The 16,356-nt window shown below is 51.4% G+C and overlaps 5 protein-coding genes across 5 annotated transcripts; 4 read left to right on the forward strand and 1 right to left on the reverse strand.

Moving 5' to 3' along the window:
- Positions 1 to 1,708: 1,708 nt before the first annotated feature.
- Positions 1,709 to 3,065, reverse strand: AA0111_g1260 (hypothetical protein; the record flags this gene model as incomplete). The annotated part of the gene is made up of 2 exons (XM_028646598.1): positions 1,709 to 1,953; positions 2,006 to 3,065. The coding sequence occupies 2 exons, from the start codon at positions 3,063 to 3,065 to the stop codon at positions 1,709 to 1,711; spliced, it is 1,305 nt and encodes a 434-aa protein (XP_028511226.1).
- Positions 3,066 to 4,250: 1,185 nt separating this feature from the next.
- On the forward strand, positions 4,251 to 6,069 carry AA0111_g1261 (hypothetical protein; the record flags this gene model as incomplete). The annotated part of the gene is made up of 4 exons (XM_028646609.1): positions 4,251 to 4,445; positions 4,505 to 4,891; positions 4,947 to 5,294; positions 5,344 to 6,069. The coding sequence occupies 4 exons, from the start codon at positions 4,251 to 4,253 to the stop codon at positions 6,067 to 6,069; spliced, it is 1,656 nt and encodes a 551-aa protein (XP_028511225.1).
- A 2,367-nt stretch (positions 6,070 to 8,436) lies between these two features.
- AA0111_g1262 (hypothetical protein) lies at positions 8,437 to 11,802 on the forward strand (the record flags this gene model as incomplete). The annotated part of the gene is made up of 3 exons (XM_028646622.1): positions 8,437 to 8,922; positions 8,969 to 9,155; positions 9,206 to 11,802. 3 exons carry the CDS (start codon positions 8,437 to 8,439, stop codon positions 11,800 to 11,802), a joined length of 3,270 nt encoding a protein of 1,089 aa, XP_028511228.1.
- Positions 11,803 to 12,873: 1,071 nt separating this feature from the next.
- AA0111_g1263 (hypothetical protein) lies at positions 12,874 to 14,710 on the forward strand (the record flags this gene model as incomplete). Its single annotated transcript, XM_028646633.1, has 2 exons — positions 12,874 to 13,009; positions 13,059 to 14,710. 2 exons carry the CDS (start codon positions 12,874 to 12,876, stop codon positions 14,708 to 14,710), a joined length of 1,788 nt encoding a protein of 595 aa, XP_028511227.1.
- Positions 14,711 to 15,380: 670 nt separating this feature from the next.
- On the forward strand, positions 15,381 to 16,238 carry AA0111_g1264 (hypothetical protein; the record flags this gene model as incomplete). Its single annotated transcript, XM_028646644.1, has 1 exon — positions 15,381 to 16,238. One exon carries the CDS (start codon positions 15,381 to 15,383, stop codon positions 16,236 to 16,238), a length of 858 nt encoding a protein of 285 aa, XP_028511230.1.
- Positions 16,239 to 16,356: the final 118 nt, after the last annotated feature.

The raw sequence follows: 16,356 nt of genomic DNA on the forward strand, positions 1-16,356 counted from the left end.
CACTGCGACCACTTCATTCACTGCCGTGCCTTTGGAGGTCCTCAAGGTAATACTTTGTGTGACGTGAGTTGGGCGTTTTTATGTCCTAGTCTTCATCCATTTCGCCCAACGCCACCATCTAAATACGGCACTATACATCCTCACCCTGGCGAGGTCTGGGTCTGCGCTTACTGCATGGATCATGATACTGCTGCATGTCTTCCTAGCCATTTCACTAACTAACTCGAGCCTATAACAACGCTCGCAGATGCCAATTATCAATCAGGCTTTCGTAATCAGCTTTGCCACCGATGCATCCGCGATGAGGTCGAGCTCTACTGGTTGCGCCAAGGGACACCAGTGCCTCTGATAAAACCGGGAGGGGATACTAAACAATGTGTGGCACAATGGCCGATTGCGCCGAATAGTCTACAAGACCTTTGCATCTGCTATAGGTTGGGTATTACTCAGTTCCAATTTCGTTGTCATGCATGCCGCGACGAAGGTTTTCGAGTGAATAGTTGGGCTCGTTACAAACTCGCCGAAGACATTCTGACCAGTCGCGACAAGAAGGTCATTACAGGCAACATACGCTGCCACAAGAACGGCGGAACCGGTAGACACTTTCGAAAAGGCATACCTTACGGGCCTGTCACGGACAGGATAGCGAATGCCGGTCTCCGTCGTAGATGTCTTTGTGGCGAGAAACCCAAGGCGCAAAGCACCCTAGAATATATCACCTTTTGTCTGGGTTGCTCAGGCGTGCGTATCGATCCTGCGAATCTACCACCACATTTACAGTACGATAACGTCATGGCGGGAATTGAAAAGAAGAGAGGAATGAGATTGAGCACGCAGAGGCTTAGAAAGGCGGAAAAGGGGGGGACGAAGGGGACTAGGAAGGCAAGGAGGAGGCATTTGTTCAGGGGTAATATTGAGAGCGCATGGATTGCTAGGAGATTTAGAGGCGGAGGCGGAAGGAGAGGCGATCATTGGGCTGGGGGGTTCTAGAATCAGTAAAGCTGAAAGGGTGGGAAAAGCGATGCGCTGGCAACGACAAGGTGAGTACGAAGTAGCAAGATAGCGATGGCCGGTGAAGCAGCATCTAGGATTATCATAGATTGTTGACAGCGTCGGAAGAATATTCAGGTAGACTGCGACGTCATCGCGATGTAAATGTAGAACATACTATGTGCAGGTATTATTGGTTGTTCAGTGACTGGAATACACCGCCTTTACTCTACTATGAACGAAGCAGTGCTGACTGCAATAATGCAAACAACGCCGTAATAATCTACCATTCGACTTCCCAATCCTTCACAATACATAACCGAACTGCCCTCAAATATCCATTGCGCATCCCAAAAGAAAACAAAGCAGGAAGCAATTGATCGAGGGAGAAGACGCAACAGTAGCGCCACTCATACCTAGAATCGGTTTTCGTTGCAACATAACACCAAGTTGCGCAAGATGCCGTATCAACCACGCAACAAGTTTCGTAACAATAGAATGACAAGAAGAGCAATCTGAAGGGCTCTCTCAGTAAGCGAAAATCGAGAAGAATGGCCAGTAGAGCATCCACGTTGCGAAACTCCTCCCTACACCCGGCAGCGTTATGGACTCCATGTGTAAGCCAGCCTTTTCAAGCGGCTACGATCATGTAAAGCCAGGGTGAGTGGGAGATGGTGACGTGGACTGCCGTCCAGATATCATCGCCGATGTTTCTAACCTAGATGTGATCTTCGACAGCGCGCGTCTCAATGGAAGGACCAGCGACTGACGGCTGCTTGCATTCATGGACAGTACCATTATCGCAACCGTAAATGCCATCTGGATTGTAAATGCGACCTTCGAAGGCATGAACTGGCTGTGGTGGAGTACAGAAACTCTCTTCCGCGTGCGAAAATGAGGTACGAGTTGAGCAGGTTAGCTCAGGTGTCGCGTGTTCGTTGTTGATCTCGATACTACAAGACACTGCGTTTGGGTCAGTCAAGGTGCGTGTTTGATTCACGAACGTGTATGTTACCTCTAGCAGTAGGTGAGAGTGCGATTTGAGAGTTGATGGGTGAGTGCGACAGACTGATCAATGCAGTAACAGCGTCAACTTCTTTTGCTTCCATCTTCTTAACATCCTCCTCCTCTATAGCCGCTTCCTGCATTTCAGCATCTTCAGGGTCCGGCAGATGCGAAAGAAAGTGCCGCCAGTCCTCAAGATGATCTGCATACTCTGACTCGCATTCGACACCTTTGGCCGCCATCTCCGCCTTCATAGTCTTGTATTCCTCCATCATCTTGAACGTAATCTTGGGCATGTACGTATCTCCTGACTTGCCAAAAACACAGTTGTTGAGACGAGCCCTGAGTACAGGACACATGCGATTGAACTTTGAGGCAAAAGCGTTGGCTTCGCGTGCAGCACGAGGAGGAAGGTCATTTCCAGCCTTATCCTGGATGATAGTGCCCACGAAAGTCGCATTGAACGCATCGCGGACCTTTCTACTACCAGGGATTAAGAAACCGCGCTTACGCGACTCCACGATACAAAGTTGAAAGTATAGCTCAAACCAAAGCTCCTCTTTCTCGTACCACAAGCTGACGGAGCGGGCTTTGAGGCCGGCACGGCCGTAAATCTGGTTGCGCCAGGCATTGATCTTGCTGATGTGGTGGGCGGAGTTCCAGTCGATCATTGAGTGAGGTATCTTGCGGAAGTGGAGCTCTGTGACTCTGTTGGTGGTGGAGCAGTCACAGACCATACGGAGGAGGGATTCATCCTTGTGGCCAATGCTGGCCTTTTTGCGGGTGCCACGTGGGACGAGAGTTGATTTAAACCCATACGATTTGGAAGCGGTCGCGAGAGCCTTCTTGGAGCTTGTTGATGTCTTGTTTGAAGTTGGCTTTGTCTTATTGGCTGATGGTATAAGAGCTGGGCCGGCGTTGTGCTCATCGGCGGAGCGTTTGCGCTTATTCGCGGAAAGAGGAGTGAGCACGGGTGGTAGTTTCTGGTCTGTCTTAGTCTTCTTCGATACGTATTGAGCGGAAGAATGGGTTGCTGGCTCCCGGCCGATCTCGTCTCGCTTCGAAAGCATCTTGATCACTTGGGAGGGGTGGATGGCTTAGTCAAAGACAGCAGGCTTAGGGCGTCGTGGACTGTTTGCGATAGGAAATTGACAGAAAGTTCTCGATGATGCTCAAGAAATTGTGCGTAGCTAGTAGTGGTGGTTGCGAGGTTGAGATACTGCAACTGTTGTTGTGATAACAGAAATCTAGAATAGAGACGAGGTGCAGGATGGAACCAAGCTTGAGAGATATATGACAACGCGTAGTGACTTGAAGATTTTTCATGGGAGTGTTTGAGGTGAAAGGGAGTGCAAGGGCGCGCAGTGTATGTGTCGTTGACACTCCTCGACGTCGCCAGGGCGCCAACAGCGCTGGTTGTTGTCGCCCCACGATATAAAAGGTGAATGTGGAAGATAATAAGATAGATAGGGACCGGAAATATGGAAACAAACCAGCTGGCTGAGAGTTTACATACAGAGTAAAAGGGCTGTGGTGACTGCGCGCTTTCCACTGATATCACCCCAGCTGTTGCTTGCTGTCCACATTCACCTTCACTTTCACTGACACAACTGGAGAACAACCGCAGGTCTAGCGAGTCGGAAGTGTAAGCTGTTTTTTTAGGGGGCGACGCTTTGTTAGCACTGCAGTATCTATGTATCTCACTGAACTCTCGCACTATCATCGTATACCTCCTGGCCTGCCCTTTGCTTCGTAGCTTTTTTGCGCTTGTCTCGATAACATCATCGCGTATGTGACAATCATGTGCAAGGCGAAAGTACTCATGGCCTCTAGAGAACTCCGAGTTAACAGTAACTCGGGCTGTCTATAGCAACGCCACCTTAGGTGGTCGAGGGCACTCCCCAGCTCGTACTATGTCAGGGTAGGTATAGCGTAATGCTGGTCGGATGCGACGCCTGACAGAACCGAAAGATACGCATTCATGCAATCCTGGAACAGTCTTGTACTACCCATCAAATCAGATCCCGCGCCGATCAACACGGATCAATCTGAATCTGGACGCCTCCCGATGAAGGAGCTGCAGATGGGGGCAATTACGGATTACGCCCTGCATGCAGGGAGGAGCAGCCAAGTACAACCGCCCTTTAGCCCCCAAATCCTACGCCCGTCTCTTAAAGCAACGGCAACCCTCGCTGTCACGAGTCCACTATTGGCTGTTTCGTTCTTCTTATCTTTGGCCTCAGCGACGCGCAAGGATGAAGGCCGCGTGTGCCATATCGATTGGAGTTCTCGCTACAGGCGTTGCAGCGCAGACTGGCGGCAACGTTTTTGAGCCGCAGAACTTCAACATCAGCGCGGCTCTCGAAAACCTCGGTGTTGACGTACCAACCTTACCAAAGCCAGCAGATACACTCCATCCACGGTCTTCGGACGCACAGTGCTCACATGCTGTTAGTGTAACCGTCGCGCAACGATCTTGCAATATGGTGCGAGCTAACATTGGCTTCAGTGTGCCGCCTTAACCGTATTGTTCGGTAGTGATAAGATCTTGGCTGAAGGAGCAACGGCATATAGCGATTTCACAGGAGCATACTGGTCCGCTCAACAAGGCTCATTACGACCTTCATGTGTCTTTAAGCCTACGAGAACTCTGGACGTCTCAATATTGGTACTAGCAGCTAGACTGTACCAATGCCCTTTTGCCGTAAAAGGTGGCGGTCATGCGGCATGGGCTGGTGCGTCCAGCATCGAAGACGGAATCACGGTCTCGTTGGAAAACTTCAAGCAAGCCGTTGTTGCTGCCGACAAACAGACAGTCGACATCGGCCCTGGACTTCGATGGATAGATGTTTACAAAGCTGTCGAGAAAGACAGTCTCAGTGTTGCCGGTGGACGTGTAAGTATACGGATCTCCTCTCATCCTTTACTGGCTCTACTGACGATAGCATCAGATGGCTCCTGTAGGCGTGCCTGGGCTTATCCTTGGAGGAGGCATATCTCACTTCGCGAGCAAGCGTGGCTGGGCGTGTGATAACGTAGCCAGCTTTGAACTGGTTACAGCATCTGGCTTCGCCATCAACGTTAGCGCAACTTCTTACCCTGATCTATATTGGGCTCTGCGAGGAGGAGGCAACAATTTTGGAATCGTGACGAATTTCAAGCTTGACGCTTTCCCTCTTGGCCAGATGTGGGGAGGCCAGAGAGTGTACCTTGAGGATGCAACCCCAGCCGTGTTGGACGCGATTTATGAATTCACCGTGTCTGGATCCGTCAAGGACGAAGATGCCGCCCAAATTGTCGTAAGTTCACTTGGTTTGCTCCTATCGCGCAGGTGATTGACATGTGCAGACTTTCGCCAGCGCGCCTGGAACCGGCAAAGTTTCTTTCGCCAATCTGCACTACGCCAAACCGATTGCTAACGCTTCTGTTTTCTCCAGCTGGAGTAACATCACCGCCATCGATGATACCACCGACCTCCGACCAATGTCCGGGATGGCTGACCTCTTGAACCAGGGAGCGCCTGGGCCTGGGGCGTACCAAACGTGGTGGGGTATCAGTTTGAAGATGGACAGACCACTTCTTCAATTTATTGTCGATACATTTTACGCGCAGGAAGCAACTGTCGCGGGTGTCGAGAAGATCTTGCTCATTATGGCTGTTCAGCCCATTACCAAGAGCGCAGCCAAAGCCATGCAAAAGAATGGCGGAAATGCTTTAGGCATTGATCCAGAAAACGGCCCGTACTTTGTGCTTAATTTCAATGCGGCTTGGAACAACAAAGAAGACGAAGCCAAGTTCCACACGGTGATTGCCAACATCATCAACCTTGTGAAGGCGGAAGCGCAGAGGAGGAACCTCGATAACGACTTCGTGTATCTCAATTACGCGTCCGAGTACCAAGACCCGATTGGTAGCTATGGGTTGAAGAACAAGCAACGGCTAATGGAGATATCAAAGAGATACGATCCGAAACAGGTCTTTCAGTACCTCCAGCCTGGCGGGTTTAAGCTAGTGAAGGGCGCACCGAATCGAAACACACCCAATGTATCACTGGCGAGGGGTAACGAGCTTTGAGATGTCTGTAGGCGTATACGTGAACTACCAATTGTTATAAATGGTAGCAATTAGGGAAAGTGAAAGGACAGATTAGCTGCATATGTGGGCGAAAACGTTGCACAACCCAACCAATGTATCACAACTCTAGTTTCTTCCTCGATGCACCCAGCTCTCGCTGTTCGACTGTCGTCGTAGTGCTTCACCATGCTGGGGCCCCAATCGTGCATACTCAATGAGCGAGTTCTTAGTGTGACCGGTTTGGAGTGATATACACTGTTCGAGTGATCGATGATAAGGGAATAAAATTGGAAAGTGAAACCCCCTAATGAGATTGAAAGTATTCTGAATTTCACACGACTCGCGTCTTGATCAGAATATCAATGACGTAATTGAAGGAGTCGGTTAGCGTACCGAGCTACTTATCAACGGATGTGCGCCAAGCATCACACCATGTCTCATGACTTCAGCCTCGCACTCAGCCTTACGACTCTAGACGTTCAGTCGCCGACACGGATCTAGATCTACACCCGCTCGGGCCGCGCGTACTTGGTGGTCGACCCACGGTTCTTACACTTGGTATTTATTGTATCCAGACGATACACAAGGTCTTCTATGACTATCTGTGCAGGTGTACAGAACGGTGAATACCTTCAAGGCAGGGATGAGCTTTGATTCCGAGTGTTAAGACTTTGTTAGTATGCTGCAAGGCGTTTACCGCTCGTTCTCCTGGTTCTTGCTGCATAACCGGGGCTGATCTCGCGATAGCATGGCGGCTCTGTGTGCCTCGCCGGGGCACGAGACGCTGTGGAGCTCGTTCGCCGACTTCCCTTTGTCTACAAACCACTTGATGCACAGTCAGCCTACGTCGACGCGCATGCACGAACGTTACAACGCCAATATCGGAGGCCAGTGCTCATCTCAACAGATTTACCGACCCATGGACTGTCCCACATGTAGTAGTTTCGAAGGACATTTAACGTAGTTCGTGGAGTCAGATGCGACTATGCGACGTTATTGGCTGCATTCGCCGAAATTACGGTGAGATCGCATCCCTGCGGGAGTGCAGCACTCTCGCAGCATCGCTCATAGGGCTTGGCTACTAAGGCTTACATGCAGTCCTAACCACGGTTGGCGATGCTCATTCGTAAGTTGACGACATTTACCCTCTTACCATATTGAGACATCGGCCAGACGGAGGTATAGCCGTTCTGCTGTCCATCGTACCATGTGTGCTGCTGAAGGGTACAGAATTTCAGCGCGTCCGCACTTATGCAGGCACAGCACGAGATTGCAGCGACGTTGTTTCCAGCGCCATGGACGCAATGAGACATGCCCAGTGACTCGGAACCGAGATGCTTAGTGAGCGTGCCCACGCTTGCGGAAGGCAAGCTGCCGCTGAAGCCTATCTATGGAAGTTCGGCACACATCTGGCACGTGAAGAAACACAACATCCCGCTCAGATGTATCTGCTTCGGGTTTGTGCTCATGTTGGCCCTGACACCGCGTCGAAGACTCTCTAAACGATTATGACGCCGGCGCTGTGCTCGTCGTTCCTGTCCGTAGTATGGAAGCGGAGCCACTGATGTAAATAGCTCGAGATGCCTAATACATGGTGCAGCTGGACTGCGAAAAAGATGTTTCAAGCAGATTTAGATTAACCTTGCTCTGCTTGTACAGGACGCGCAACATGACACCATCGCAACTGCCGTGCGGTGAAGATGAGCCAACGGGTTGGAAAGCGTCATAGTATCACTATTACATGCACTCGAAGACGGTCGAGTATAGTCGCTCACCTCCAAACTACAATCAGATGACGAATTTTGAGTGATGTGACGAGACAAGAAGTCGGTCAGGCTTCCAGCCGTAGTCGACCAGAAACGGCTAGCTGGCCGCCCCCAAGGCCAATCTAGCTGCACGTATTAGCCTTTTGGCGCGATTTCCACAGAACGTCAACCTCCCTGCTGCATCGCGTTCCAACACAGCACTCTTACTCGTCAACTGGCCGTGGGTGCAGCTGAAGATGCAGGTCAATGCAGCTGCGTCCGATGGCCGTTATTCTGCCTCTCCGCTTTTTGGTGTCGCCGAACGCTTGAGATGGATACATGGGTTCGGGAGCTCCGCGAGCAGCTGATTCGCAACAGCATGGCGAGCGGGGGTCCAGCGGCTGCGCCGAGCAGTGCCCTTGTGTCTGACCGCCCCACTTCTTTTCTTACAGGCTCTCGAAATACCACACCATACATGGCACTTCTGTGCAGCTTCGTTGGGGGCTGAGAAGTACATCGTCATTGCTAAACATTTATTAACCACAGAGCCCCCAATGGATGTCATACGCCCCAAGGAAGATCGCCAGCCCCTGAGCATTGGGGATTTGGCACTAAATTGATCATGGCATCGAATGGTACGCACAACGACTTCATCAACATCACCACGCCACACTCGCGCGCGCCCAGCATGGTTCAGGAAACGCCAGCCTCCGCGCCGCGGCCGCGCTTGCCAGTCAGGAAACAAGCGCCCCAGAGGAACATTGACGAGTTCTGGAACAAGTTTACGACCAAACACCCTGGCAAGATCTTTACGATCTTACCCGACAACCTGTACGCGAAACGCGCCGCCGCACATGCGCCGAAAGGATCCATACCCGGCGTCAATGCGCTTGCGTCATACGAGGAAGCCAAAGAAGCCTGCACCAGAAAGGTCGCAAAGATCGTTAAGGAATGCCGACGATTGAATCAAAAGTACAGAGATCCACATTTCGACATCGAAGCAGACTTCAAACGATCGCAAGCCTTTCCGGATACACCAGCAGACTGTCTGACTGGGCTGAATGAAGAAAAGACCGATTTCCATCCTCTATCGGTCAAGAGAGTTGAGGTACGTATGTTACAGACTTTAACAAAACCTGGCTCATTCGTCGCAGGACATCTTCGACGACCCACGATTCTACATTGGCGGCGCTACAGCGAACGATGTACGACAGGGAAACGACGGCGACTGCTGGTTTATGTCAGCACTAGCGACGATCTCGAATAAGGAAGAGTTAATACAACGGGTGTGCGTTGCCCGTGACGAGAAGGTTGGCGTTTACGGCTTCGTCTTCCACAGAGGTAAGGACACAGCTACAAATCCGGATAGGTTCCAAACTAACGTGTCTCAGATGGCGAATGGATTTCAGAGGTTATCGACGACAAGCTTTACCTCATCAAAGAAGATTTCGACGAAGCCAAGCTCGAGCGCTATCACTGGCTGGAGCTTCAGAACCGCAAGAGTCCAGAAGACGAATACCGCACTGTGATGCAAACTGGCTCGCGAGCGCTGTACTTTGCACAATGTAGTGACCCCAACGAGACGTGGCTACCATTGCTCGAAAAGGCCTTTGCCAAAGCACATGGCGATTACAGTGCCATCGACGGAGGCTTTGTTGGGGAGGGTATCGAGGACCTCACCGGAGGTGTCACGTCAGAGGTCTTTGCGACCGATATCCTGGACAAGGACAAGTTCTGGCGTGAAGAGCTTATGAACGTCAACAAAACGTTCCTCTTCGGATGTGGCCAGATGGGTGGTATCTACGGTGCGCGCAAGGGCATTCAGGAGAAGCACGCATACTCTGTCATGGAGGCACGCGAGATCGATGGGCAGCGACTACTGAAGCTTCGAAACCCCTGGGGCCGAACCGAGTGGACTGGTCGCTGGAGCGATGGTTCAGAAGAATGGACTCCGGAATGGATGAAGAAGCTTGATCATAAGTTCGGTGACGATGGTGTCTTCTGGATCTCCTACAAAGACCTGTTGCGCACATATCAACACTTTGATCGCACTAGGCTCTTTGGCCCGGAATGGACGGTGTCTCAACAATGGACCAGTGTCAACGTTCCTTGGAGCGTCGATTACCTTGACACCAAGTTCAGGATACACCTCGCTAAAGGTGGCCCCGTCGTCATTGTCCTCAGTCAGCTTGATGATCGCTACTACCAAGGCCTCGAAGGGCAGTATGAGTTCAACCTACAATTTCGTCTCCACAAGGATGATGAAGAAGAATACATCGTTCGCAGCAACGGTACATATTACATGAAGCGCTCTGTCTCCACAGAGCTGGACCTCGAGGCTGGCAACTACACTGTCCTGCTTAAGATCAAAGCAACCCGGATCCCAGATAACCCAACTCCGGATGAAGTCATCCGGGCCACATGCACCAAGCGGCGCGAGAAGCTCCTTGCGATCGGTCTTTCCTACGACCTTGCTCATGCCAAAGGGCAGTTCAGAGAGCAGGAAAAGGACAAGGCACAGCGTGAGAAAGAGCAAAAGGCCGAGCGGAAGAAGGCTGAGCTCAGGCTGGCACATGAACGTCGTAAGAGGCTGCGCCGAAAGGCTGAGCTGCGCGAACAGAAGAAAGCTGCCAAAGAGACGCGCAAGCTAAACCGATCCGGTGAGATGGCAGAAGTCGAGAGAAAGTTACACGACCTATCTGGTCTTGGAATCAACGTTGACGAAGACAACCGTACTTCTGGCGACGAAGAGGTCAAGCCTGTTCACCAAGCTGTTTCCAGGCATCGCCGCACATCGAGCCTTGATCCACATCGTGAACGCTCGGCAAGCCCTGGTGGCGGTTTTGGTGGTCGAGGAGGCTACAACAACAAAGGCCGAGACGGCTATAACGCATCGCTTCCCGGGACATTCCAAGGACGTGGCGGCTACAATCGTGACAGTATCGGGGCCGCAACCTCTGAGGCTACTATACTCCAAGCGCGAAGCGGCTATCATAGCTCACAAGCCTCTCCTGCTGCCCACAGCCAAGGGTTTCAAGGACGTGGTGGTTACAACCAGAACATGCCCGGTGAGTTCCAAGGACGCGGAGGCTATAATCAAAACATGCCTGGAGACTTCCAGGGCAGGGGAGGCTACAATCAGTTGCCTGGTGAATTCCAGGGCCGTGGTGGTTACAATAACGAATTGCCTGGCACCTACCAAGGCCGCGATGGGTATAACGAAGGCCAGGTGACAGATTCACCAATACCTACGCCGTTACCGACACCACTTGCGACTCCGATGACCGACGAGTTCCGTCCCGGCACCCCCGGCCAGAGGACATTCAGCCCTCGTCCCGAGCGTCGATCACCAGCTGCCTCGCGCCGGGCTACGCTTACTCCCATCCCTGGTGTCCGACCTGGTATTCAGGTAACTCGTGGGCGAAGTGCTAGTGATTACTCGCACCGTGCTCAAAACGGAATGCACTCACCTGAGGACATGTCAGACTCCTCCTGGGATTCTGAAATTGATGGCCCTTGTTCTCTCGATTCTGATCTTTCTGATGACGAAGACAACATCCCCCGCATATTCTCAGAACGCCAACCTCGCTACGTATGGTACAATGGCGCACGCTACCCATACATCGAGGACGAAGATGAATTCGAGCGCGATCCTTGGAACGCCGTGTGTGTCGTGGGGCTTCGTGTCTTCAGCAAGGACAATACAGATGTCACGATCGAGGTGCACAACGGCGAGGGAGAGTCTAGAAAGAAATCTGATGGAGACGATGCAAGTGTGACGACCATGGGCACGGTCAGACGTAAAGAAAAGGAGCTTGATGTTGACGACAGTGCCGCAGATGCCACTAGTCCGATGCGGAAAAGGAATACTGGCCTTGAAGATGAGCTCAGTGCACGATTGAATCGGGACGAGGAGGCTGAGCTTGTGAGCCATGTTGGCACTGCGCCAGCGGGCATGGAGAGGAGTCGTCAAGGGACGCTGAGTTGAGGAAGGTGTAAATCCCACTCTGCAACCTAGGTGCAACGTATTTGGGTAATGTTTTGGCTGGTATTTTGCTTCATGTACTTTCAGCGAGCTTGATGTTTGGAAGGGTTTGCATATTAAGGATAGTACGTGGAATCTTAGCTTTGATTCGCCTGAAGAGATCTTCCTTCGTACTTGTAGCTTAACCGTCATATGGCTGTCGATTACACATGTCTCACGTCGCTCGCAGCTATGCTCCAGTGAAGGTCGCTGGACCTGTGAAGTGGGACTCCACTGCGGACGAAACTTGGTTGAATGACACCGAATGCTGAAAGCGAAACACAGCGCTACACAAGGACTTAAAAGAAGTAGGAAAGTCTGGTAAAGTATGATGGTTGCGTTGCTGATAGATGTTATGTTAGTATTGTGTTCTTTGTGTCCCGGCGTCTGCTGGTCCGTTTTCGGCCCGTGGCGATGCTAGCAGTAGTTCATTGCTATAGCGCCATATGGATCCATCTTACCCAGTGTTCCCCATCCACTGTGATGTGCCACTCGAAGCGCTAGTCTCCGAAAACCATATCTTGGGGATTCCGGGGTTGGCACACCGTTTCTGGATCGTTGCCGGCATTGCTATCGCGCCCATCGGTCCGCCCGTCTTACTACTAGCAGAACCTCGACTCCGGATGTTACGGTTCCAGAGCAGTGCTGTGAGGCCTCTAAACGACCTCTTCATTGGATACTGTACGTACCAAGCCCACGTGTTAACGGCAACCCTCATCGACTCCATGCATGGAGCGACACCGACATCCAGGTTCAAATGCGACGGACCTGCATCTTGTATGCACTTGTCGCACGTGTGTCTCTCATAGGCGTATTGTTATCAGACACCGCAGGACGCCAAACTCTAAGAGGCAGTTGCCGAGAATGGGGCACGGCCATTGCCAAGGCCGCCAAGTCTCAGCGCCGGTGACTGCAGCGGAGACGTCCGCCTTTGTTCGCGTGGTACATATAGTGACAGGTCGCCATAATGGAAACTTACTGTCGTGCTCGCGCCTCTCACCCTCTCGTTAACAACTCCACCAGACGCAGGTGAAGATGAAGTTCGCCACTGGATCTAACGCCGGCCTTGTTGCCTTCTCGGCGCTGACGGCGATCGCTCAAGCGGAAGATTCACTATACAGCAAACGCATGGTGAAGCGAGGCATCGATGCGGATGGCAACTACAACATCTGTATGTCGGCATGTTTAATCCCAACATTGCTTCTACTCACGTGACCTAGCCTTCTTCCACATCAACGACGTGCATGCTCATCTTGACGAGTTCAGCTCTTCAGGAACTGACTGCACACGACCAGAGCGAGGTTGCTATGGTGGTTATGCGCGCGTCAAGACAGTCATCGAAGAGCAACGCCCCAACTACGAGGACAGTCTTTGGCTGAATGCTGGTGATGAGTTCCAAGGCACATTGTTCTACAGCTTCTACGGCGGCGAGAAGATTGCCGAGACGTTGAACCAGCTCGAATTCGATGCCATGACCCTGGGTAACCATGAGTTCGATGGTGGCGATGCCCAGCTAGGAGAATTCTTGGTCAATCTCACGTTTCCCATCATCAGTGCGAACGTGCATTCGCAGGATGAGAATGTCAACAAGACTGTCAAGCCTTACACCATCTTCGAAGAGCACGGCTTGGCACTCATTGGTGTCACTGCTGAAGAGACTGGCAGCCTGAGTAACGCCGATGTTACTACGGTCTTCTCCAACACCGTTGAGGCCGTTCAGGGCGCGATTGATGAGATCAAGGCTACCACCAACATTACCAGGATTGCTGCTCTTACTCATATTGGTTACGATAAAGACCAGGAACTTGCCAAAGCTACCACTGGTCTTCAACTCATCATCGGTGGCCACAGCCACACACTTCTTGGCGACATGGAAGACGCTGAGGGCAAGTACCCGACCATCGTTGAAAACCAGGACGGCGACGAAGTCTTCATCGTTACTGCCTACCGTTGGGGTGAATACGTCGGCTACATTGATGTTACATACGACCCTCAGGGCAAGATCCTCGCTTACAACGGCGCCCCAATTCATCTTACCAACGCTACCGAACAGGACGAGGACCTTCAAGAGCAGGTCGAGGAGTGGCGCATTCCTTTTGAGGAGTTCGCTGCTGAAGTTCTCGGTACCAGTGAGGTTGAGCTTGACCAGACAACCTGCCAAGAGCAAGAGTGCTTGCTCGGTGACTTCATGGCCGATGCTATGCTCGCCTACCGCAAGAACAACACCGACGACGTTGACTTTGCTCTGATCAATGCCGGTGGCATTCGCGCTACTATCGATCAGGGTGACATTACCCGCGGCGAAGTCTTGACTTCTTTCCCCTTCGGTAACGCCATCGTTCAGGTTGCTATCGATGGAAAGACTCTTTGGGAGTCTCTCGAGGGTATTGTAACTGGTGTCAATGTAGGCAATGGAAGGGAAGTCACTTCATTCTTCCAGATTAGCACTGGCATCAAGGTGGAATACAACCCTGAGAACGACAACAATACCAAGCTCATTTCCGTCACCATCGGCGACGAGCCTCTGAACAACGACACCACCTACCAAATGGTCACTCTCGATTTCATCGCCGGTGGAGGTGACAACTTTTTCGAGCCATCGACCGATTTCGTCACCTTGGATACTCAAGATGAAGTTCTTACTTCGTACATCTTGAGCCAGACCCCAGTCAACATTGAGCTCGATGGACGTATTGAAGAGGTCGATGGCCAGAGGGAGGACATCCCTGGTGCTGGCAACGGCACTAGCAACGGTACCTCACCCACAACTGGTGCACCACCTCAACAGACCACCAACGCAGCTGCCCGTCTCGGCCAAGGCGCCGTCGGCGCCAGCATCTTCGGTGTTCTCGCCAGTCTGTTCATGCTCTAAGCATAGACTGATATGAAGGAATGATATGCGTGATGGCTACATACGATAAGACAACAAACCCATTCAATTAAACATGTACATACTTGCTAGACGCGTCATTTGGTCTGATACTGTTGATGTGATCACTTGGGAAAATATAATGAGACAATACGCAACCAGAATATCATGTTGACCATCCAGCTGTGGTCATCTCGTCTGATCTCTGATAATGAAAGCAAACTAAGATTGCGCTTCAGCGCACCTTATTGCTTATCAAAATCTGGAATCCGCGCAGCTCAGGTGCATTCTATGGTGTACTCTGTCAGGCCTACTCAATCTTCTCGTTACATGTCGGCGATCAATTTCTTAGCTCCGTAAATAGGTACCAAACTCGGACCCAAAGTGCGATCGCAAAAGCCGAATGTAGTCCACCTATATATTCTGCATGCATCTATAAAATGTTATACTGTCTTGTTTACAATATCTATTTGTTCAGCTCATCTCATTACGTCTAGGTTGCAACGTATGGTCCAACGCTTTCAACTCTGTCTTTTGCAACGATACTGAAGCATGACTTCGACGCCGAACCACATTGATTCCATCGTGCTTTGCAACGATTCTTGCGACAACAGTACAACTCCAGATCCGTTCATGATCCTGTACATTCCAGAAAACGAAGAAGTAGGCGGACATGGAGATGGAAGTGAAAGCAGAAGCCAATGCGTTATACGCAAAGCACCATTTGCCTATAAAACTCCTCGGCTACCTAGATCCTCCACAACCGGCCATTTCAATATTTCGACCAACAGCGCACCATCTCAATATGCTCAACCGTCAGATTAGCAGGGACAAAAGAGGGAAGATTGTAGTGCGCCTAGGCGGCCTAAATGACATCAGGCTCGGCACCCCTGCATATCCACCTACCTTTACGCCACCTGTTGTCACCCCTTCTGAAAAGCTCGAACCGAGTGTTATGGACTACACATTCGAACAGTACAAAGCCGCCAACCTCAACATCGACCAGCAACACGATATCATCGGCAAGCTCCGCAATGAGCTTCCTATCATCGACCGCGACGAAGTCGACGATACACTCCTGCGTTCGATGGCACAGCAGTTCGAGCTCGCAATTTTCCCAACATGCAAGATGATGCATGTCGACCCCCTAGCCGTGAAGCGCATGTTCGACAACCAGTTCCGCATGGCGTATGGACCAGAGGTAGAGGCGGAGGTGTTAGCAAAGCTAGGCTTGTGTCGCTTAGAAGACATCGAGAAAGCTGTTACTGCAGTGAAAACAGGCATGGTTACCAAAGAAGACATCGAGCACAGTGCGACCAACGTGGAAAAAAGCTCAATAAGACAGGAGAGAGACATGGTTGCCCCTCCTCCACCGAAGAAGAAAGCAAGGATGACACCGCCCAACAACACACAGAAGGATCTCAAGGCTCACGTTGCAAGGAGAAGGCGTGCGAATCGTGGGTGCAAGATCTTGACGCTGCGCTCGGTAGTTGTGTCGCAGAAGTGGGAGGTCTTGAGTAGTGGCTCGTAGCTGGCCCACACGGGCAGTAGTGGAGGTAGTGACACCTTGACCAAAGGCTGGGTACTGGAATGATGATTTGTTTTTGAGCTGGCGCGCGTCGTGGACGGACTGGACAAGGGGTGATACG

This window comes from Alternaria arborescens (assembly GCF_004154835.1).
Source record: "Alternaria arborescens strain FERA 675 chromosome Unknown contig_2, whole genome shotgun sequence".
NCBI lineage: Eukaryota > Fungi > Ascomycota > Dothideomycetes > Pleosporales > Pleosporaceae > Alternaria > Alternaria arborescens.